Here is a 22,574-nt window from a genome sequence, read left to right on the forward strand (position 1 = left end):
ACATGTGGTAACACTGAAATCTGCTATGACATTCACAAGGATAAAAAACATTCACTGAGGATATAAAAGTCAGGGTTAATTACTAACAAACCTGAAAATGAGAAGAAATTTCCTCTGTCTGTGCTTAATAATGATGTATTATGCTTTTGTCTGAAGAATCTGGTAGCTATTATTACTGGATGTAGAGTAATCCATATATGATGGAATGATTCATAAGATTTTGATAAATTATAGTGAATAATTCCTAGTGCTTAAAGTATGTAGCAATACGATTCTATGTCAAGTGAATGCTGTATGTGCAAACAATTTAATTCCTTAGAAACCTATGCAGACCAGTCTGTAATTCTTCATACCTATATTTTCAATATCTCACTTTTCCACAGAAGAAATGTTCACTTTCAGCAAGCGAGGGCATTGCTATTATACTTTGCTTCAGAAAAGAGGTTGCAAAGTAACAAATAAATGAGCACTCTGATCCCTGACTGGTATCCCTGTCACTTGTTCCTCCAAAGATAACACGGAAATATTCACACCTTTCAACAAAAAAGAGAAATTGGGCTGTTAGTTGCCAGTGATTCTGTCAAGTGAACACTTTATTTTGCCACTTAAAATGAAGTTCTTCTGAAAGATCACTTCTGCCACTCTTCCGCAAATAGCGAGACAGGAGCTGCTGTTTATCAGCTGACCTTGGAAGGGTCTTTTTCCAGCAGCAAAGCAGCTCATAGATCTGGTGTGTTAAATTATCAGGGCACTTCAGTCTAACAAGCTGAAGTACACTCCGCCGAACAGGTAAGCATAAAGCAAGCAATGAAGTATTATCTTCTGCAAGCTCTTCTGCAAGCCAATATAGCAAGTTGTCCCACAGGGCCTCTGAAGGGCAAAAATTAGTAAATTAAGAGCATTATTCTTCTGTTATGTAAATCTTTCTTTCCATTGAAAAGCTTTCTAAAGTTGGAGGCTCAGTGGGTGAACTCCCCAACTAAATATGGTTTGTTTTTCACTTTAACAGAAAAATCATCACTTCTTATTTCTAAGGCAATTTTTGGTAACTGCACCGCAACATGACGTGAATTCAATCAAGAGCAGATTCAGCAAAGTTCTATAACTTTTGGAACTGCACGGGGAAAGCTAGCAATAAAATAAAAGGGTTTGGGCATTTCTTATAACTGATACATCAGTTATGCTGCAGCTTTCCAGTACAAACTGAATCTCCTTATACAGAAAATTATATGATGTTCATGCACCCCACCACAACATTATCTTACCAGAGCTTTTGCATTTCCTGGTAAACAGATCACTTTTTTTTTTTTTTGTCTATGAATATCTTTTAACACATTAACTACTCTGGTTCCTAAATATGGCATTTTAAAATGTCAGTTACAGCTGAAACAAATCTTGGCATTTAAAAAAAGTAAATAGCAAATATAACTATTATTTATATTGATATTAATATATTATGTATGTGTTCTTACCCAATGAATCAGAGGAAATTCTTTTTGTGCTTCGTGGACGGTTGATCAACTTTTCATGCTATCAAAGAAAATGTGTTGAGGAAAGAGAAATGACTGAATAAGTAAGGGATGAGGTACAGGATATGGGAGTGGATTGCAGTAAATCAGCATTTAAGATTGGTTCTACCTGCATAGAGGATTTGTGTCATTATTGAAAACCAGTTAATACCATCAGCAGGTATAAATCAGTATACAGGTATTGAAGTAATGAAACTAAGCCTTTTTATACCAAATGGTGGTTTATTGCATCTTATTAAGAAGTTTATAACTTATGCAATTTTGCAAATGTTTCATCAGTAGCATTATGTCATGACTAGTGTATATAAACTGGGAGTATAGAAAATCAGTATGGAACCTTCGTACATGAAATGGATTTTAATTTTGAATACTGCATTAACTTTGCCTTGCTGTCTCTGTGTTATTACAACTGTGTACATACCATACTATTTCAAGGAAAATAACAGTGTCTAGGTATGCAGTAGCTGTTGTTAGGTCTAGAAACCATACTGTGTTTGTACTATTGTATGTATGTATGTACTATTCATTTTACATAGTTCAACTTTTAATTATAAATCACTAAAAATCATCAGAATTCAAAAGACAAGTTCCATTAGAAAGTACAGAGTTCTCCCTCTTTCTTCCTCTGAACACTGCAGAGAAAGAAAAAAATACTTTGTCCTTTTTCCCTATGACCGAGAAAGAGTAAAGACTTGTAGGCTTTACTGTGGTTTGCTACTCCATATAGAACAAAAAATTACTTACATAAGCACTGAGCACAAGAAGAGATTAATTTGTATCAAGTGAAGTTCAGCTCTTTTTTTGTTAAAAGCTGTAATTTTCCTCTTTTAGTCCCATATTGCTTTTGTCACACACATTCAGTTGTATTATCTGACTCTTTATGCACAGCTTTCCCTGTGAGACTTGCTCCAGGTTTATTCATTGAGCTTCTGTTTTCCATTTGTGAATTAAGAGCATGAAACTCTGACTGGATAAATTATGCTCCTTTTCCTGCTGGGCATATTGAGCCAGAGCCTTGCTGAGCTTATCTCAAATGCTTTTATAATACAGGCCTTATAAATTGTTCAATATTTGGAGTGTTTCATATGTACTGAGCTACCCATCCAAAAGGTCAATATAATCATAACTGTTACCTAGTCACCTGTGAATTAAACAGATTTTCATCAGGCCTGTACTCAGTCATCTTGTTAGAGGGTTTCAGTGTGCACAGGATGCACACAGTATGCACTGCTTGGCAATGCAAAACCATCCTGTGCTGTGCTCATCTTGAGATCTGAATCTGCTCGTCCTGCATGCGTCTACAGCAATTCTGTCACTGGAAGTGCCCTAGTGTGAAGGTAGCGTAACAGCTAAAAAAAGCCCTCAGAATAAAGGGAATATTAAGCTCTTCCAGAAGGGGGCATTGTTTTTCTTCCAAGACTCAGCTTTCTTTGGCTTCGTTTAATTATGCATTTCTATTTAAACTTATTTTCATTCATTAATGAGAATTTAGCACCTCAAAGGTCTGTATGAGATTTTCAGAGTTATTGTAGATGAACTCAATTACCCATGCATTGACTTTAATCTGAACCACTTTATGCTACTTAATGTTAAAATAGTAGTAAAAATGATAAGAATTGAAAATGAGTACTGTCTAGAAATAGTGTAATAATATACAATGCATTAGATCTAAAACATTAAATCTGCCTTTAAAGATTAAATATCTGTGGTGAAGCACTAAATTCACCCACGGTTCAGCTGCACTGGCATGTGGTCCCACTGTTCTGGTTGACAGTGTAAGTAAAATACTCTTAGTGGTCAAAGCAGTTTTCTAGTCTGGAAGGCCCTTCAATTAGCTAAGCAACTGCCTTTCTGAAGCAGAGGATCACATGCTATTTTGCTGTTAGACAGTCATTAGACATAAAACTTCAGCAGAACAGTAATTTGATAATGCTTGTATGTATTATAACAATCTCTTTTTGCAAAGCATTCTGATTTCAGCCAGTAAGACTGAAGTGCTCTGTCAAATGGACCTCTCAGACATGACCAGACTCTAGTAGCATATCAAACAGGACAGACAGAAAAGGAGAAATTAACCTTTTAAACTCTTTAGCCCAGTTTCACATAAATACAACTGCTTTGAAATCAGGAGAAATATTACTGATATGCACACACATACTTGACATCAGGACATAACCCACTGTATTTAACTTGTGTTGAAAATAACAGGTTTGACCAACCAGTGTTTTCTAATGCTGAGGAAATGAAAGCTCCATAAATAGGAATCGTTAGTGAAGACCAGCTTACATCTGTACAAATGTAGCATGTTTAAACTAAAAACTGATGTGAGTGGTTGCATACAAAGTAAACAACCGCTGCTTTGACCACTGTCAGAAATATACTTGTAAGAGAGTGGATAGTGTGGGCACATACATATAAAAATGGCTTATAATCTACATAGTTACTGTCTTCTCTCCACAATTCAAGAGAAATTTACGAAGGAATTCTACAGAAATTAGTGAAAATGTAGTCAGAATTTTTGCCTTAAAAAGATTCCATCTGCCTTTGTCACAACCAAAACAAGGCATTGTGGGTGGTTCCAACTTTATCACCTGGGGAAAAAAAAAAAAAAAAAAAAGAACAGCCCCAAACTTCATTTCATTTTGGTGAGAAAATTTCTATTGTTACTGGCAACACTGAGTGTTTGTGATCTCATGTGTATTAAAACTAATCCCTTAACATGGTTAAAGTAAACTTAAGATATTAACAAAGTAGCAGAAATGTAAATAGTTTTTGCTGTTCTTGCCCTGCATTTACTGCTATTTGGGGGATTTTATTCCCAAACCATGAAAGGCTCCCCCAGCATACTGGGAGCAAGTGAGAAGTCCATCAACAATGCTGCAACTTAGAATCAACTAGTTCACAACCAAGACACGAGAGCCTTACTGTGACGACTGGAATTCTGTAAGCAGGTGTGTTAGTGTGAGCAATGCTATGAACAACCCAGCATTATCAATAGGTCAGATATGAACACTGAGCATTATGTTTTGATACGCTTGCGAGATTTGTGGCAGCTTAATTGCTGTATTGTAGTAGTATACATGTGGTAGAAACTAGAAAAATTTGTAAGTTGAGTGTATGTCTACGCACACAAATGTGGTCAGACAGTTCTAGGTGCTTTGGCAATATGTATTAGTAGCATCAGCATATGACTAATTATGGACAGTGCCAATCTCAGTTCATATTATATGAACATTAACACAAGACTTGTACTTTAATGAAGTGGTAAATAGCAGTTGCATTTGACAGATGGCTGGTGTAGTTGTTTGTATTAGTGCATTAAATTTCTCCCTAACTGTGTTTTCTCATCCGATTTTAACTATTTCGTTCTATTTCTTTTATTTATTAGAAAGCCCACCTAAATGTGAAGATATATCTGATTCAAATATGTTGCTCAGATCATGGACAGTAAAACCAGGATATAAGTTCTTATGTTAATTTTTCCTGTCAGTGTTTTCATCACTGTTAATAATTTTAGAACACATAATAAGATATGGTAAGTAAGTAGAATTTCCTTTTCATTGCTCTGGCATTTAATTGCATCTGGATCATTATGTTTAATATATGGTTCTGTCTCTTCCAGTCAATTCCTTTTCTAGCTCAAACACGTTTTTAACTGCAGCAAATATCCTGTGAAAATGAGTTCACCTTTTGATTACTTTTGTATGTATAAAGTATGTTCTTTTGTATTACTTATTACACCTGCCACTTACCAATAGCATTGTTCTTATATCCTGTGAAAGGGGATATAATAATTCCTTTTTCATTTCCTCCATAATATTCCTAAGTGTATACAATATTTCAACTTCTGTTGAAACTGCCTGAAGTATTGTCATCCGTGTCTCTCTACCTAGAACCACTCTATGTTTCTGATCACCCTCTTTCTTTCCTCTTCTTCCAAATCCTCTGAGTTCTGTGACCAGAACTGCAGACTGCAGTCATGATGTGGATGCCTTATAGATATATGGCATAATCTTGTTTTAAGTTTTGCTCTCTAATAACTGGGAACATTCTGCTTACCTTTTTATTTGCTGCTGAATGCTCTGGAAGTTTTCAGAGAGCAAAATGATCTTTTTTTTTTTTTTTTTTTTTTTGAGTGGTGATAGGTAATTTAGAGTCTATCAGCATAAAATTAGATATGTTCTTCCACCCCAGCAAAACACTTATTGACATCTAATTTATCTAGTTTATTTTCTAGTCACTCAGTATCATCATATTCTGTGATTCTTCACAGACAACTTTGGTGCTCTGAATATTTTGTACTGTCATCAGACTTTTCACTAAATTATTCAAAAGTTTCTGATGAATATGTTAGCATGGACCTATGCAGGACATTATTAGTAATCATCTTCCCTTGAGAAAATAAGCTGCTTTTTCCAACTCCTTTTATTCCTATCTTTCAGCCAGCAAACAAGCCAAAAGAGAATATTTTTTGTTCTTAAAATTTCTGTGGGTTTGTTTAGTATGGAATTCAAGATTTACTTGACTGGAAGAAGGTATGAAGAGCAAAAGAGTGAACAATGTTATAACTTCGTGTTAACAGATGTTACATACCACTAGATAGCGGTGTGGGTGAAATTCCCATTTGCCTTGTATATTTTTATATCAACAGCAAGGTATGTTGTATTTAATTTACTAATTATTCACTGAAGTCGAATGATCAGCTTCATTGATGTTTTATATTTCTTCAAAAAGATAACTGAACTAGCTAAATTATTAAGGAATATTTCTTCTCTATTAAAAAACGTGAGTTTAGGCATTATCAGTTTTAAATTATTACACTGAATGGATGGAGGATAGATCAAAAAGTAGGAGGGTTCACCAACTATAGCAAAGTGTAACATTTTATGTACTAAGATGACTTACAACATAAGGGAAGATGTTATTTTGATGCTGCTTTTCATTCTATAGATTGGTATTTCATTCTGTCTAAGACAGAAAATACAAATCGTGTAACGGAAAAGTTATCACTATAAAGTTTTCAAGCATTTTGATCACTTTTTTTGGCTTAATATTTGCATTTAATGCAGATTCTGACTCCTTTGAAATGCACCTCTTAAAATATATTTACCAGAAACAAAAGAAAAATTATTTGCAAGGTGCTGCAACACTGATTTTCTGAAGTGATAACTTTGCCTTCTCTGAGCAGACTTTTCATGCATCAAACTTGGGTCCTATGTGCTTGAACTGATTCAGTTGAAAGTAGAGCCATTACTCAAAAAATAGACATAGAGAAAATATTCCCAAAGGCTATCACAATTCCTGAGGTTTGACTTCATTTCTAATTTCTAATTTACCAGCAATGATCACATTATACAGTTCCTCTGTTTATTTTCATCTCAATGATTAGGGTGTTTGGGTGCTACTGTGTACCCACATATATATTCTTACACACTTACACAGACTGACCAGACTTCAAGATCTCAGCCACTCTGGGAAAGAGGAAACTTAAATTTAGTAGGAGAAAAGAGGTAGTTAGAAATACTTGTTTTGAAAAGTCTGAATAGAACATTTAAGGACTAATATGTATAGCAGAAGACCATATATGCCAACCCAAATCTAAGCCACTTGATAATTACCTTTGTGGTTTAATACAAATGCAGTTCAATCCTTTGAATCTTGTTCTTATTACCCAATAAGATTAAATAAAGTGGAACAATGGGATGGAAGCTAGGCAGGTGGATGGAAGAAAACTAACTGATGCCTAGGGTGTGCCACAGATTTTTATTTTTTTTTATAATTTTTTTTAATCATCCTACTGGACCTAAAGAGTGTGTGTTTCCCTCTCTGTGAATACTGCACATGGAATGCTAGACCTGTGGAACAGCAAAATGCTTGAAAGCATCTGATTCTCAAAAGAAAACTTAGATTTTATATGGATTTTGTCACTAAAAGAGATCTCTTAAAATCTCCTGCAGTTAACTGTTCTTAATTTTTACTCAGGAGAATGAAGATGAGAGAGAAATCAAGAAATATGCTTATGAAATAAAAGATATATTTGCAGCTGATAGCTTAAGGAAGAGTGAAGTCAATTAAATTCAAAAAGAGAGAGACGCTACTGCTTGTTACCAGAGATTTAGACCAACTGTTACTGGACATATTTTGATATGAAAATGTATGCAAATTTGATAGCAGTAGTCTAGTGGCAGCTTTTTGTACAATTTAGGGTACTGATACCTAGGCTCTTTGAAAAGATTACAATGAGATTTCATTGCAGGAATATTAAAGATTAATTTATGTAGCAATAACTTTCGCCAGAGATGATGATAGTTGCCCACATGGCTGTATTGCAGAGGCTTATCAGGCATAATAGCAGAATCAGGTGATAGGAGAAAGATAGGTTACATGAACCATTTAAGCCCCTACAATTTGCAATTCTGCACTCCCAAGACAAGGATACAAGTATATAACTGAAACTTTAGTAATAATTTCTCAGGGACATAGCATTTGGGGAGAGCAAATGGGTGAAAAACTCCTGCTAAACATTTTTTTCTATGCTTGTGTTTGGATGAGGGTCCCTCCCACCTGCTAAGAGAAATTCTGAGGGTGTTTGTACATTGCTGATGGATCAGAACTGCTCCATCAGTGGTTCCTGTGTGTATCTGTAAAGCAAAAATCATACCAAGATCCTTTTGCCTAATAAATATGTGGTAAGGGAAAAAGGGAAAGATCTCTAACATTATCAAGTGAGAAACCCACCTTTGGTAACGTTAGTGCTAATTTACACAGTGGAGACTGGTGTTCATATTCACCATATGGCAAGGGTTGTTCCCAGTTTTTGGTTATCATCTCTCTGGTAATTTTATAAAACACTGCTGTTCCTTTGTAATGAGGTGAACTGTGGTTACCAAACTCATCCACTTCTTTAATTTGGAGCTCCAGCCTGGGTTTTCTTTGTGAATGAAAAATCAGCCTGTAGGCTTTTCCAAAATCTTTCCCATTCTCTGCAGTCCATAAAAAAAAAAAAAAAATTTTTTTTTTTTTACACTGTATTTAGATGTGTGGCATCTAAAATAATTCATTAGGGTGAGTCAAATAGAGCTAATCACATACCATTTGGTTGTTCTTTATCATTATTACTACTTTATATTGAACATCTGAGGTTCAAACACTCCTGCCAGCTGTCTTAGCCCCTGAATCATTGGCATAAGGAATAAGTGATGAAGGCTGTGCTACAAGTTGAAAAGTAAGGAACATGGAAGACGATAAAGTACATAACACAGACAGAAATAAAAGTAAAAGTGTTGTGAATGGAATTATAAGTATACGCTTCCTGGTTAATCAGGATGGATACCTGTCTATCTGTAACAACAAAATTAATGGAGGCAGAGAGGTAGGTGCATTTTTAGGATTTGTTAATTCCATTTTAATTGATGCATCTATAGACACTATCCTTTGCATATATGAGCAGGCATTCCTTGGGGGCTAGAGACTTCTCTTTTTGAAGAATAATCCTTTCTTTAGGTTAAATGGAGCTTTCAGTGTGAGAGTTTATGTTCAAAATGTCCAGAGGACCAAATATATATTTATATGTTCTTTCCAGAACTGACAGAAGAGCCTATACTTAATTTTGGGTGAAAACTTTACTGAGGGTTCTTATCTCTGTTCCCTTTAAGCAAATCTCCAAATGGTGGCAGCCACTGCATGGAATTTTCAAGGCTGCTGATGAAAACAGTGTAACTCTCTCTCATCACCTCAATTCATAGTGCTACTCACAAAAAGCAACATTTTGCCCTGGCTTTCAGTGTTTAATCTTGCTCACTTTAAGTGAATTTACACAGGTAAAATAGCAGACTTTCTTTTTGTTTGGAGTCTGTTTAATTCCTATCAAATGTTCTTTATAGTAAAAAGCCATTGATGGAATTCTGCCCTTTTGAAATAAAAGCTAAAATAAATGTTTCCGAGGGACCAGGTTTTACAGAATGGCAGAGGTTGGAGGAGGTCTCTGAAGATCACCTTGTCTAACCCCCCTGCTCAAAGCAGGGTCACCTAGAGAAGGTTGCTCAGGATCTTGTTCAACTAGCACATTTTATTTTCCAGTTGGAGCAGTTTCCCCTATAGTTCCATGCGCCTATCATTTACAAGAAATAAAACACTGAAATAACTAAATGTGCTATGACTAACCACAGTCTGCTAGTGTTCACATACAGGATTTCTGAATAGCTAGGGTGATTGATAATGTTCATCCAGAACCATGAATTAATTACCTTACCTGAAGCAAAAATATTGCCTCTAAATCTAAAATGAATCTGCTCTCCTTCTCTTAAGGGGAACTGCTGTGTAGGTTCTGGGGGACCAAAGTAGCCCTCCTCATGGAGATTTTGAAGTTTGCAGGTCAATTCTTTGGATGCAGATAGCAAAACTACTATGTTATATGGGTTTTCTCTTTTCCGATACAGTATCACATTAGCCATTGTGCTACAAAGAGCTTCTTCTAGAGCCTGAGCAAAAAGGAGCAGATATGTGTTTTCCAAGAGGAATGAAAGGCGAATGATGACAAAGCTGTATTAAAAAAAGAGGCAAGAAGATAAATAGCTCTATCTTAAATCATGTCATCAACTGCTAACAATTTATTATGCAAAATAATACAGGGCTCAGTCTCCAATGGACCTTTTGCTATCTCCTTTTCATTCTTGTTTCCAGCACATGAAAGGGTGGAAATTTGCCTCTTTCTGAAGTGCAGAGTACATTGACTCTGTATCTATGAATTAATACATACAAATTTTAGGTGAAAGTAAGAGAGTACTTCCTAATAAGAAATTTCAAAAAATATTATCGTTTAGTAGTTAGAGAGCTAAATAACATTTTCATAGATGAAAAAATATTTAAACAAATTTATATTTTCTGTAATTATGAGTAACAAATCAAAATGATCTTATACTGCTAAGTGGAAGGCAGAGATGCTGGCAAGTTAATAATTAATAGTGGATGATTTCTGAATGCTACTAATTTCCATTGATCTATATACTTGGAAGCAAATATTTTAGTAAATAAGATTTTATTAAATTATTCATACATTACCTTTCTAAATGCTCATTTAGTTCAAATGATACAAGCCCATTCCGTGCATTCTGGATCGTAACATCATCAAACACCTTCCACCCCTCTTCTTTGTTTCTGTGACCTAATAATTTCAAAGTATCACTGAGATTCTCCCCATTTTTTCTCACAGAAGCACTCACAGCCCTGGAAAGCCAAGGAATTATAGGAAAAAATATAATGAAAAATAGATCCTGTAGAAAGATTAAGCTTGTATTTGTAGCTCTGCTTTCCCTTCTGTTTTCCCTGATGACTACACGTGTTTTTCCCACCTTGCTGAAAATCTACATCTGGAACTATACTCTGAAGTACGTAAGTGATATAACTGTTAAGAGAGGTTTGGTTTTTTTTTTTTTTCCCAATTCTCCAGAAAGAGGAAAAAAAGGAAAAAGAAAGGTTTCTATCTAAATTAATCTAGTTTAATCTATCATTTAATATTTTGCACAGTAATTATTATGGATTTTTTTTGAGTCATTCATCAAGATTTAGATTCTCTAGAGGTCAAATCTTAAACACCAAACAACCCACCTTTTATTCCAGAGCAAATACTACTCGCTAAGCACAAAGGAATTTAGAAAGTAAGACATGACTGCTATCCATTATCTCTTTCAACAGAGAAAATAAAAGTACTTTCTCTTCAAATCAGGTGATTACTTTGATATCATACTCAGAATCAAGCAACATGCTCTGGCTAATTTATTCTAATGAATGAAACATGAGGGTTTTTTTGCGGAAGCCCATAACTCTCCTCTCACACACACCTTTTCTTATCAGTTTTTTTAAAAGTGGATGTGAATAACCCATTCACCACAAATGCACACCCTATGTACAATCCAAAAAAGAAAATACTTGAGACAAGACAGCCTAAGCATTTCACAAGCATACAGGCTCAGCCTATGTGCAAATACAGGAAAAAGTTGGCATCATTTTTTAAGGAATTTGTATAGAAATAAGCAATCAAGCCATGGTCTTTTCATAAATGTGCCTTGACTGAGAATCTAAAGTGCCATTTAGACTGGTATTAAGAACAGACAGATGCCACAAGGGTACTGCCACACAATTAAATGCTTCTGGTAGAGGAAATGAAATTTGAATCTCCTATAAACTGACATGGGCACCCTTCCCAAATCTGAAGTTTGTGATAAAGATGGATGTCTAGTCTAAGAGACCAATGTGAGTGTAGAGCTCTTTAAAACTAGTTTTTCAGAAATGGAAAGCTAGGATATTGTCTGCCTTCTCTATCTGTACCTTGCTTATTTTCAAGACAATCATAATCTTGGCATGTAGATGAATTTTGAAAAAGATAATGTTTAGCACAGTAGGAATAAGCTAACTGTGTAATGACCTAAAGTAGAAGTACTTCAAAGCTGACTCTTGTCCCAAGCTAGTGCCTACCAAGAAATCCCAGTAAGCCTTTCTGAACCTGCAGTTGCCTATGACAGCAGAACTGGATGGACAACAATCAAATGGTAAGTTCAGATTTTTTTTTTTTCCTGCATGAGAAGGTAAAAACACCATTTATTTTGCTATCAAAATAGATGAGGTTAGCTTTGGCCTTTTTTTCCACCAAAAAGTTTTATCCATATCCTCATATGCATCATGGATAAATTTGATTGAACTGCCAGTTAACAACTAAAATTTAGAGATTTTTTAGGAGGCCCCATGTTTTAATGCTTTTTTAAGATGTTTCAAAATGTCTAAGTTTTAGAAATTTTGTAGTGAGTGCTTTGGAAAAATCTGGACCTTTGTCTAGTGTGGCAGTTACCACGAAAATGATCTACTCCAAACCATTGTGTCATAAATTTTGACTCAGGTAGCTATTGGAATGTGTAGAAGTAGAGAGCAGAAAATTCAAAGGCCAGGGTAGCCAAACCACCAACTGATAAAATAATGATCACAGGATCTATGTTCAATGTTTGGCTTTGGTGAAAATGGCTGAACACTTCTTACCGAAAAAAACCCACACATTTTTCACTCTGACTCCTGCTAGAAAGATAGTGGTCAGCATATTTAAAGATTATACATCAAATGTTATATGAATTTTCCTGGTGAAGCTATAGCATGAGAATTGTGGTGATTTGCTCTAGTGTTTCTAACAATGTTTTTAAGTATAGCAGACTGTATTAAAAAGCTAACGCATTTTTTATAAAAATTATTATTAATCAGCAATTGCTAAAATTAATTCAATTTGATGTTTTGAAAATGCTGAATTTGTAGTGAAGTTGTTCTTACCGAGGATGGTATGCCATAGCAACCCTCTTTACTGTAGCACTAATGGCTCTTGCATGTTCTGTCTCATCTCCTTGCCTTTTTTTTTCTGGGTTTGGAGGACAGGGTAGAGTAATAGTGACTGAGCTGTTAAATGGTTGGGCTGAAGGATGTTGGATGTAAACCAGTGCACTAGTAGATACCACTGAGTGGTACATATCGTGTCTTGCTTTCAATGTCGAAACCAATGATGGTTCAATTGGCTGAATCTAAATATGGAAAGCAATTGTACAATTAATTTTTAAATGAATAAATCTTCTCTTACATGCGTGTTTTCTACAAATTGATTTATCTTTTGGAACTGAATCAGACTATCACAGAAGCTTTAGGCTCCTCTCTGTAACCCAGGAACAACCCTACCAACATATCAGCACTTTATACAATGCACAACCAGGTGCTTGAAAGTAATCAAAAACTGGAACCTTTACTGACTAAAATATTTTGATTGTTTTGTTCCTGCTTTCAGTTCAAGTTTTGAAGCCCCTGCGCTCCCTCAGATTTTGACAATTTTCTAAGATTTTTCAAATCTGTATTTTTTTTACTGTTAATTTTAGCTTCTCTGTACCTCAGAATCAATGGTTTTGTGGGGGAAGGGGGAAACACATTATAACTGAAGCAAATTTTGAGATTATTCTCAGCCTAAGACTAAGAGGTGACAAAACCTTCTGTTGCACTGCCTGGTACAAATGACAAAGGTCAGGTGAGAAAAATTGTTCCATTAACTTAAACACTGGGCCAAGCAGTTGAAGTTTGGATTTGATGCTTATGTCATTATTGGAAACAACTGTAGTTGTTTCTGAAGTATATCAAACAAAGATAGATGGTTCTTTTTAACTAGAGATATTGCTGACTACTGACAACATGAAACATTTGGTTTTAACAAAGTTTACAGGAAACCATTTGCTGTATATACAGGATGTGGAACTGCAACCACTTTTCATAGACTTCTAATAACAGAACAGGTTGCCCTTTAACATTATTGGCATCCTTGCTTCAGAACTGATCAGATAACAGACTTATGAAATAAGTATTGCATATTTCAAGCTCACCTTTAACTGGATAGGTGCTGGAGAACTGAATGTTTCTGGATGGTAACAGAAAGAGATTCTAGAATCCACACTCAGCTTTTTTGAGAGTCCTACCTTTGGAACAGTAAATGTTTCTTTCTTTAAGCATGACAACACAGAAAAAACACCCAGCTGATAAATTTTCACTTCCGCAAAGGTTTCCTGCATAAAGAGAATGCGGGGTTAGAGTACATCGGAGGGAAAGGAAACTGTGTTCTGCAGCGGATTAGCATTTTGGAAAGGCAACATTATTTATAGACCAAAGTGTGAAATGAAAATAAATTCAATATTATTGCCACCTGGATGCCTAGTTATCTGGTTATCTCTAGTCATATGTGATGTCATTAATATCCCAGTGTATGACTGGGGTGAAATGAAATAAGCTTGTAAACTGGGTGATGAATCTAGCCCAATGCAACTCTGCATTATAAAAAAGAACCATCCTGTGTTTCTTTGAGATGGAGTCTGGACTCATACACAGAATTGTGTTAATTCTCTGTGACCTGAATGCAAAATATTTCCCTTTAAGCTTTTACTTTTATCAAATAATGCAACGTATTACACTTATTTACAAAAATCATAAACCATTACTCAGTCATTAGTATTGTGGGATCAAGTACTTGCCTTAACATTATGAGTGAAAAAAAGGACCTTGTTAAATACTAAGTTTCAAATAGAATTAGTTCTTGGAAAAGTAGGAAGAAAAGTTCAATTTAACCCCACATGACAACTTTACTTGTATAACTCCACAGAGGCTTAACTGGGAACCTGGAATGATGTTTTTACAGTGCTTAGATGAAAGGTTACCAACCTTATGGTTTCCTTGGTGGTATCCCTTGAAAGAAATAGGAGTTAAGTAGTTTGACTGAAAGTTCACATCAGTCACCTTCACCATAATCTCCCGATAATTTCCGCTGAAGCATGATGTAAATGGGATTGCAATGTTGATAGGGAAAGGGATTGTTTTCTCAAAATCAGAGCATTCAATACTGATTACATTGCTGACCAGCTCCTCAGAATCATCCACCACCAAGGAACTAGTGTCATTGACTATCTTACACCTCAGATTCTCCAGAACAGTTGCAGGGGCTTTAATAAAACAAGCTACTTCACGTTCATTCTTACCACTCTCTTCCACTAGAAATCTGGAGAAAAAGAATATAAAATATTATTCTTTGTATTTTGGGTGGGGTGGTGTCTTGTATTTTTAATTAAATACTTTACTATAATGAATTGCATAAGCAGATCATAAAAATATATGTTTATGAATAGATGGGAAAATCATGAAAATGTTTATGTTTAGCTTGTTTCAGAAGAGCTTACAAATTATTACAAAACTGACTAATTGGGGTCCTTTCCTACTGATTTCCAGCAATTTGGGAATTATTGACTTTACTAGCTGTGACTCAGTCCCTCTCTGGCATAAAAAAAAATTATGCAATCAAATAGAAAGCTACAGTTTACTTTAGACCAAATGGAAGATCTTCATTGCGCATGCTTAAGTGGTAAACCACTACTATGTGCATGACCAGCAGCTGTTCAATACATGCATATTAAATTTCTGGGCCCACAGAGTTTTATATATGTGCTAATAAGCAGTATATATGTACATCTGTTCCTAAAAAGAAGAAAATGTGCTTACTCTTTGTTCATCCAGTGCCTAGATTTCTGTACTTCTTCTGAATCATTCATAGTAGGATTCACAGCAGTAAGATCACATGTTTGTGCTGAAGATGTGAAGGTAATTAGGTCATTCCTACAAATCTCATTATTTGTGTCCATTTTACTGTCTTCCATTTGCTCTGTCAGTCTATGTTCTTCACTTTCTACCCCTTTCAAAGATTCGACTACTGCCTTTTTTTCCTGTCCAAAAACATTTGCGGCAGTTCTGCCGTAAATGTCTTTCAATGTCCCAGATAGAGTGCCTTCCCCACTGCTCGTAAGAGCATCTTGAAAAGCCAGTTCTGGAGACTTTTCAGTAACAGAGCTACCTCCATGGGGTTTATCCATTCCATTGCAATCTTTTTTCTCTGTAACAGAGTTTGTAAGTAGTCTGTGTTCACCATCTTCCTTTTTCATTGGAGGTTCTCTGCTAACATCCTGTTCTTGAGCAGATATGTTTTCAGCTAATGATGCAACATCTTTTTCCACAGTTTTAGTTTCACTTGGCTGGATTTGATTAACATTCTGACTTTCCATCTTGTTCAGGGAAGGAGTTCTTTGGGATTGCTGACTGGGACTAGAAGATGCTTGCACAGACTCTGTTGTTTCTCCTTCAGAACAACAAACATCTGTTTCTCTAGAAGCGTTTTGAGCAGTCTGGATCTGAGAATCATCATCTTGTCTGCAGCTAGCAGCACAGAGTTTATTTTCTGCCTCTTGAAGGTGTGAGACTGTATTTATCAAACAATCCTTTACTTTCTGCAGACAATCTATAATTCCATTGTACTCTGAGGTAAAAAATAGGTAACCAATTGAATTTTGCTATGAAAGCTAGGCAAAAATGTGAAAAGTGTTATACACATACATAATGAATTCCATCTAATTCCATAGTGTCATTCAATACATGAAGCACAATGTATTTCCTGGCTTCCATTTAATATTTTTGCATTTACTGCTATTCAGTTTGAGGCAATTTCTGAAGAAATGAATATGCATGAGTACATTTGTGTACTTGTCCAAGTACAACTGTGTATTTGTCAAAGTACTACTGTGGCAACTGTAATGAACACCTTTCTAAGATCAGACACTAGCTAAATTCTTAATGATAATCAATCTAAAGCATGGAATTGGTAAATAATAGTCAAATCAGTTTGGGAGGAACTTTAAAACTAAACATTAATTATATATATTTTCTGAAATTGAATCCTGCAAGATTCTAACGAATGGGTCTCTAACAAAGCTGTTATACATTGGCTTAATATTAAACATGCTTAGCAGCTTTGAATTTTTGCTATGGAGAATAGAAGATAACACAAAACCACCAGCACATGTGCAATACTGAAGTTCAGCAGTTTGTAGCATCCAGTTACAAGAATGGTGGAGGTTGCTCTTGAATATAACTAAAAACACTTCATGAAAAATGATGCATAAAAAGCACACAATCACTATGTGCCACTCATGTAAGATTTTATCTTTAACCTATTTATTTTATGATCCCTCATTTTTCTTATCTTACACCTTTTCTTAGAAATCCTTCCAGATATTTTCTCCAAGGATGTCAGATGTATTCCTTTCAGCTTTTCCCTCACCTTATGCTATCAATCTCTATAACTGGAACTGTGTCTTCATTAGTTAGGTATACTACAAACCTCTCGGAAAATTTCTTGCTTATTTCTGGTTGCTGCATGAGATCCTGAAATGCTTTTTTTTTTCAGGTTAAATCCAGTGAAAGTCAATACAAATAAGAAAATTGTACAGAATGAAACACAGTATGGTGTGCTGTCCACTTATAATGGACAGAGACACACAAGGAAAGGACAATAAGAAGGGCTGATACAAGTCTCACAGGAAACAACTGGCTTGCATTCACTTTTTTCAATAACATCATATGAGATAAATCAGTATCTCAAGGTTTTCAACTTCGAAAATAATTCTATTGAGTAAGAATACCATCACGCATCTATGTGTGATGTTATATGATCTCAACAGGCCTTTCACTTTCATCTCTATTTGCATCTGATTAATTTAAACCTACAAAGAGTGTAGTTCAGAAGAAGTTTTTTTCTTGTTGAACTCAAGTCTAAAAATTACTCCTTTGCAATATTTTCTCAGTTCCCAAATGACTTGTTATTGGATTTTTACTATGTTGGGGGTGGGGTGGGGTGGGTGGAGAAGCAAACACATTTTTAATATATTTTTTTCCACTGGTCGTTCAAAGAAAAATATAAGTTTCTTCTGAAGTACTGCTGTTTTTCCAGGGGCACTTTTACAATAGTGAAGAAGAACTTCTAAATAATATAACAGGGCTGAGAAATAAAACAAACAAATTGGAAATAACATAGCTTCACTTGCATAGGGGGTTGTAAAAGACCACTTCCCAATCTAGCCATAAGGCAAAGTTCAAGCTTCAGCAAACCCACCAAAATTAACCTGTTTCCTCCCTGAGTTTTGTATTCTCTAAACAAAAAACCCCAAACACATCATACTGGTATTTAAACTTCCCTAAAATCAAATTTGAAGATAACAGTGTCATTCAAAACAATGGCATTTTTCTACACTGTGAATGTGACTTTTCTAATACTGCGGTGCTTAAAGCCAAGCAAAGACACGGCCTTGTAACCTTACACTACCCAACTGTGTTGCATGAAAAGACACTTTTTGCATCCTGTTACAAGGTTAACCTCAAAATAAGCCTTCTTTTGTGTTACTCCCCCACCACCATTACCTTTCTAACACTTTGCTTTCTGTGCTTTTTTTGGTGTTTTATAACAGGGCTTTAGAATACAGTGGCAGTTTATATGCAACTGTCTTCAAACCTTTTTGCTGACTGTTTTATAGGAAAGTGTCAGATGAGGAAAAGTAGCTTTTTGGAAGGAGAATGATAGCGAGTTCTTAGAAAACTGAAAAAAAAAAAATAAAAATCACATTGGCCATGAGGCCAACAGGGCAAAGTTAGCTTGATCTTGGAGCCTGGAAGTAGGTCCTTTTTTTTACAAAGATGTTCTTTTATTATTGCAGACACTTTATAAACCTGTAAAACAAAGACTCATAAATACAGGCATAGCTGAAGGTTTCTGCCTGGAGTCTTTCTCTGTCTATGCATCATGCTGTTAGACCGTTATGAAATGCAGAAATGTTAATTTTCTTTTCTACTTTGTTGTACTATGTTGTTTCTGAGGAAAGAGAGTTGTTTCATTTTTCACAAAATGATCCTGCATTTTTACAGGAATACAACCTGGATTTGGTCCTCGCAATAAATAACACCGTTATACCCACATCGTTATTATAAATGCAAGAAATTAAATCCCATGTGTTTACTTATGCACTAAGATGGCAAAGCCTTTCTTATTCTGATTGTAATCTTTTAAACTCTGTTGTTACGTGTAGAGGACTGTAGACCATACACATGAGGTTTACTTGGCGAGGTGGTGGCAGCGGGGGCTGCAGGGGCGGCCTCTGTGAGGAGAGGCCAGGGCTGCCCCGTGCCGGACACGGCCGGTTCTGGCCGGTTCCACAACAGACCTACTGCAGGGCTGACCGGAGCTTGTCAGGGAAGCTGGTGCTGCCTCTGTGAAAAGATGTTTAAGAAAGGGCAAGAACACCAGAGAACAGTGAGAAGTGAAGAAAAACGTGTGAGAAACAGCCCTGCGAGCACCAAGGCTGGAGAAGAAGGAAGGGGAGGTGCTCCAGGCGTGGAGCAGGTACTGCTCAGCAGCCTGTGGGAGACCAAGGCTGGAGTAGATATCCACTCTGCAGCTGGTGGAGGACCCCACGCTGGAGCAGGTAGATATTCCCTGAAGGAACTGCAGCCATGGAGAGCCCAGCTTTTCCTGACAGGAACTGTGGGAAGGACACATGGTAGAGCATGGAAAAGTGTGAGGAGGAAGGAGTGGCAGAGGGGAACTGTTATGGACTGACTGCTACCCCCATTCCCCGTCCCCCTGCGCTCCTTGGGAGTGGGAGAAGGTAGAGGGGTTGGGAACGAAGGAGTGACGGTGAGCTTGGAAAAAAGGAGGGGTGGGGGAAAGGTGGTGTTTTAATTTTTTGCCTTTGTTACTCATAATCCAAATTTACTTTGATTGGCAATAAATTAAATTAATTTTTTCCCTGAGTCCATTTTGCCCATGACAGTAAGTGGTATGTGATTTCCCTGTCTTTATATTGACACATAGCTCTTCCATCTTATTTTCTCCCACTGTCCTGTTAGGGAGAGGAGTAAGTTGCTGGGTGGCCATCTGGTGTCTGGTCAAGATAAACCCACCAAAGTACAATATACATAAAACTTTGAAACAATTCTGTTTTATATTTTTTCTCACATAGTGAGAATTATGAATCTCATACTGAATCTCATGTAATAGACTCAAAACCAGCATGATACAACTATTGAAATATGAATTAATTTGGTCTAATGAATGACCAAGTACTGAAATACTAACAAATGAAAAGTAAGGTCCCCCGGCATCATCACACAGGAGAACTTAGCATCCGATATACCCAGTCCATTCTGTTTGCAGGTAAGTCCCTCCATACTTGCCTGGAATTGCGGTCAATTCCTTGTATTTGTCATGGAGAGCACTCAGCAAGTGGCAGGTGTCTTGGATACTTTCTGTAACGTTCTCCAGCTGCTGACTGAGAGATCTGCTCAGTTCTTTTGTTAAAGAGATCAGTCTAAGTACATACTCCACTATACCCTCATTATCCGGATCACTTTTTAGAAGCACATCTCTTGCTAGCAAGTTCATATGCCAGATTTTTTCCAGGAGTTGGCCTGATTTGCCTGCAGGTGTAATCTTACCTTCAGCCATTTCCATTTTATGTTCAGAACATACTACTACAATTTTTCTTCTGCTCAAACACTTCCACGAGGTGTTGTCCTTGTTTAATTCTTTGTAGCCTAAACAAGTGTTTAAAAAGGTACTGTATTCCACACACACTGAGAAATCAAACTCCAGCTCAGAAACTGTTGAGTTGATGTTGACTATTGAAAAGTTACTAGGTGACAGAAAGGAGTGACTCTTCTGTAACTATGGGCAGGGTTTGCCAAGAGATGCCAATGTACACCATGCACCTTTAAGGGAAGTTATGTAACTCAGTTATGTAGCAGTGACCAAAATTTCAGGAGCTCTAAGCAATTTCTCACTTCAGTGGCTGTAAATGATCAGTACCTATGAAATCAAGCTTAATTGTGAATTCATAATTATATAGTCACCAACAATGAGGAATTGTCTTCATTGCAAGCTAACATTAAATGCTGTAGGTCACTTGACACCATTTTATGACAACTGTCTTTTATTTGTTGTTCAGAGACAACAAATAGGTGGAACAGGTCCAAGCTGCTATGCAGTCTGGATGATGCATTTGGATTATACTTAGCTTTCAGCAATACAAGAATCTACAAATCTAATTTTGTGATTAGCAAAAATACTTATTAGCAATAGACATTTAAAGAAACTTGCAATGTTTTCTGGGGTGTGTTTTATAACAGGAAGAAATGTAAAGAAAAAGCAGTAACAGCTAAAAGTTCAAGTAGCTAATGACTGAAATGTTGTTTGACACTTTTGAAGTTGAGAAGCAAACTTACCAGAAAAACATGAGAACACTAAAGTTAACTGCGGCATCAAGAATCGACTATGGCATTCACAGGGAAAAAGCACTGTCCTCGAGTACCCCCATGATAGTGGGCAGCACATGTGCTCCTGAAGGCAACCTGGGAGGAAGCAGGGAGTACCAGACAGGGCTCCTGTGTGCTCATTGTCTACAGTGGGTGAAATTTGGGCACTTACACCTCAGTGATAGTATTTGCAATGATTTCCATTTCACCTAGCAAGCTCAGGAAGAGAAGTCTCGCCAGGACAGCAATGAAAACAAACAGAGGAACAGCACCGACATTCTCTTACTGATGGTAGTTCACATCATGCTGTGCTAGGGGAGGACAGGCCTGAAACTCTCATTAGCAGAGTTCAGTACTGGGCTAAATCTGAAGTATCACATAGACAAAAATATTTTATAGTTTAAGAAATGTACTACACAAATTGTTGGTACAGTGGTTTTCCTACTAAACATTCCTTTTTATGGCCCATTATAAATATAATTAATGCAGCTTTAAATAGCAATTAAAATGGGACTGTGATATAAAAGCACACTGAAAATTGCATCTAAGCATTGCAAGAACTAATAAGGTAATGTCAGCAAAGTGCTTTGAAGATGTAAAGCACTGTGTAAATGTTAAAATAACAATGAAAGATATAAAGTGTCTTTAATCAAACATATGAGCTGAAACCAGCTGTAATTAAATTCAAAAGGAAAGTTCCATTTGACTCATTATAGTTTGCTTGATCACACTAGAAGTGTACTGCACAGTAACACAAAAAGGTATGAGAATCATTAACCTATTTACCATTTCTGATGGTCCAGCATCTCTACATTTTCCCAAATTATTCCTAGTAAAAAGTGAATTCTGAAAAGAACATGTACTTTCATGTACAGGAAGTGAAAAATGTCATGTTCCTACCCAGAATTTTTGGGATGTCTAAGTGAAAAAAAAGAAGATGGGCAAAAATGCATTATTATGTGTTTACTGTGTAGTATTGCATAGACCAACTTCTTGGTGTGAATCCATATCAAACCCCTAACCATAGTATAGCTGGATTCATCAGCTCCTGATCTTTTCCAATATATGTATTTGCCTAGATTACATCAGAGTAAATCAATCAGTGATGTGCAGATGTGAGTTATGAAAAAAAGACATTAGTTTGAATAAAGGTAAAAGAAGATCTGATTTTTAAAAAGTAACGTGAAATAGACAATAATAAATGGACTTGTTAGCAGAATATGCTATTCATTGAATGTTGTAGAGCTTATGAGAAGCTACTACAACACACTGTTATAAACACAGTTTTAGAAGATATGACAAGAACTGATCTATATTCATGTTCTTTGCCATAATCAAACTGTTTTGTTTTGGTTTTTT

The 22,574-nt window shown here is 36.1% G+C and overlaps 1 protein-coding gene across 1 annotated transcript; it reads right to left on the reverse strand.

Moving 5' to 3' along the window:
- Positions 1–536: 536 nt before the first annotated feature.
- On the reverse strand, positions 537–20,409 carry DTHD1 (death domain containing 1). Its single transcript, XM_069785936.1, has 10 exons — positions 20,139–20,409; positions 15,585–16,392; positions 14,754–15,087; positions 13,925–14,104; positions 12,840–13,084; positions 10,590–10,754; positions 9,781–10,070; positions 8,268–8,512; positions 1,473–1,530; positions 537–870 (listed from the first exon to the last, which is right to left on the reverse strand). Exons 1-10 carry the CDS (start codon positions 20,407–20,409, stop codon positions 581–583), a joined length of 2,886 nt encoding a protein of 961 aa, XP_069642037.1. The 3' UTR covers positions 537–580.
- Between the last annotated feature and the right edge of the window lie 2,165 nt (positions 20,410–22,574).

Source organism: Haliaeetus albicilla, chromosome 1, assembly GCF_947461875.1.
Source record: "Haliaeetus albicilla chromosome 1, bHalAlb1.1, whole genome shotgun sequence".
NCBI lineage: Eukaryota > Metazoa > Chordata > Aves > Accipitriformes > Accipitridae > Haliaeetus > Haliaeetus albicilla.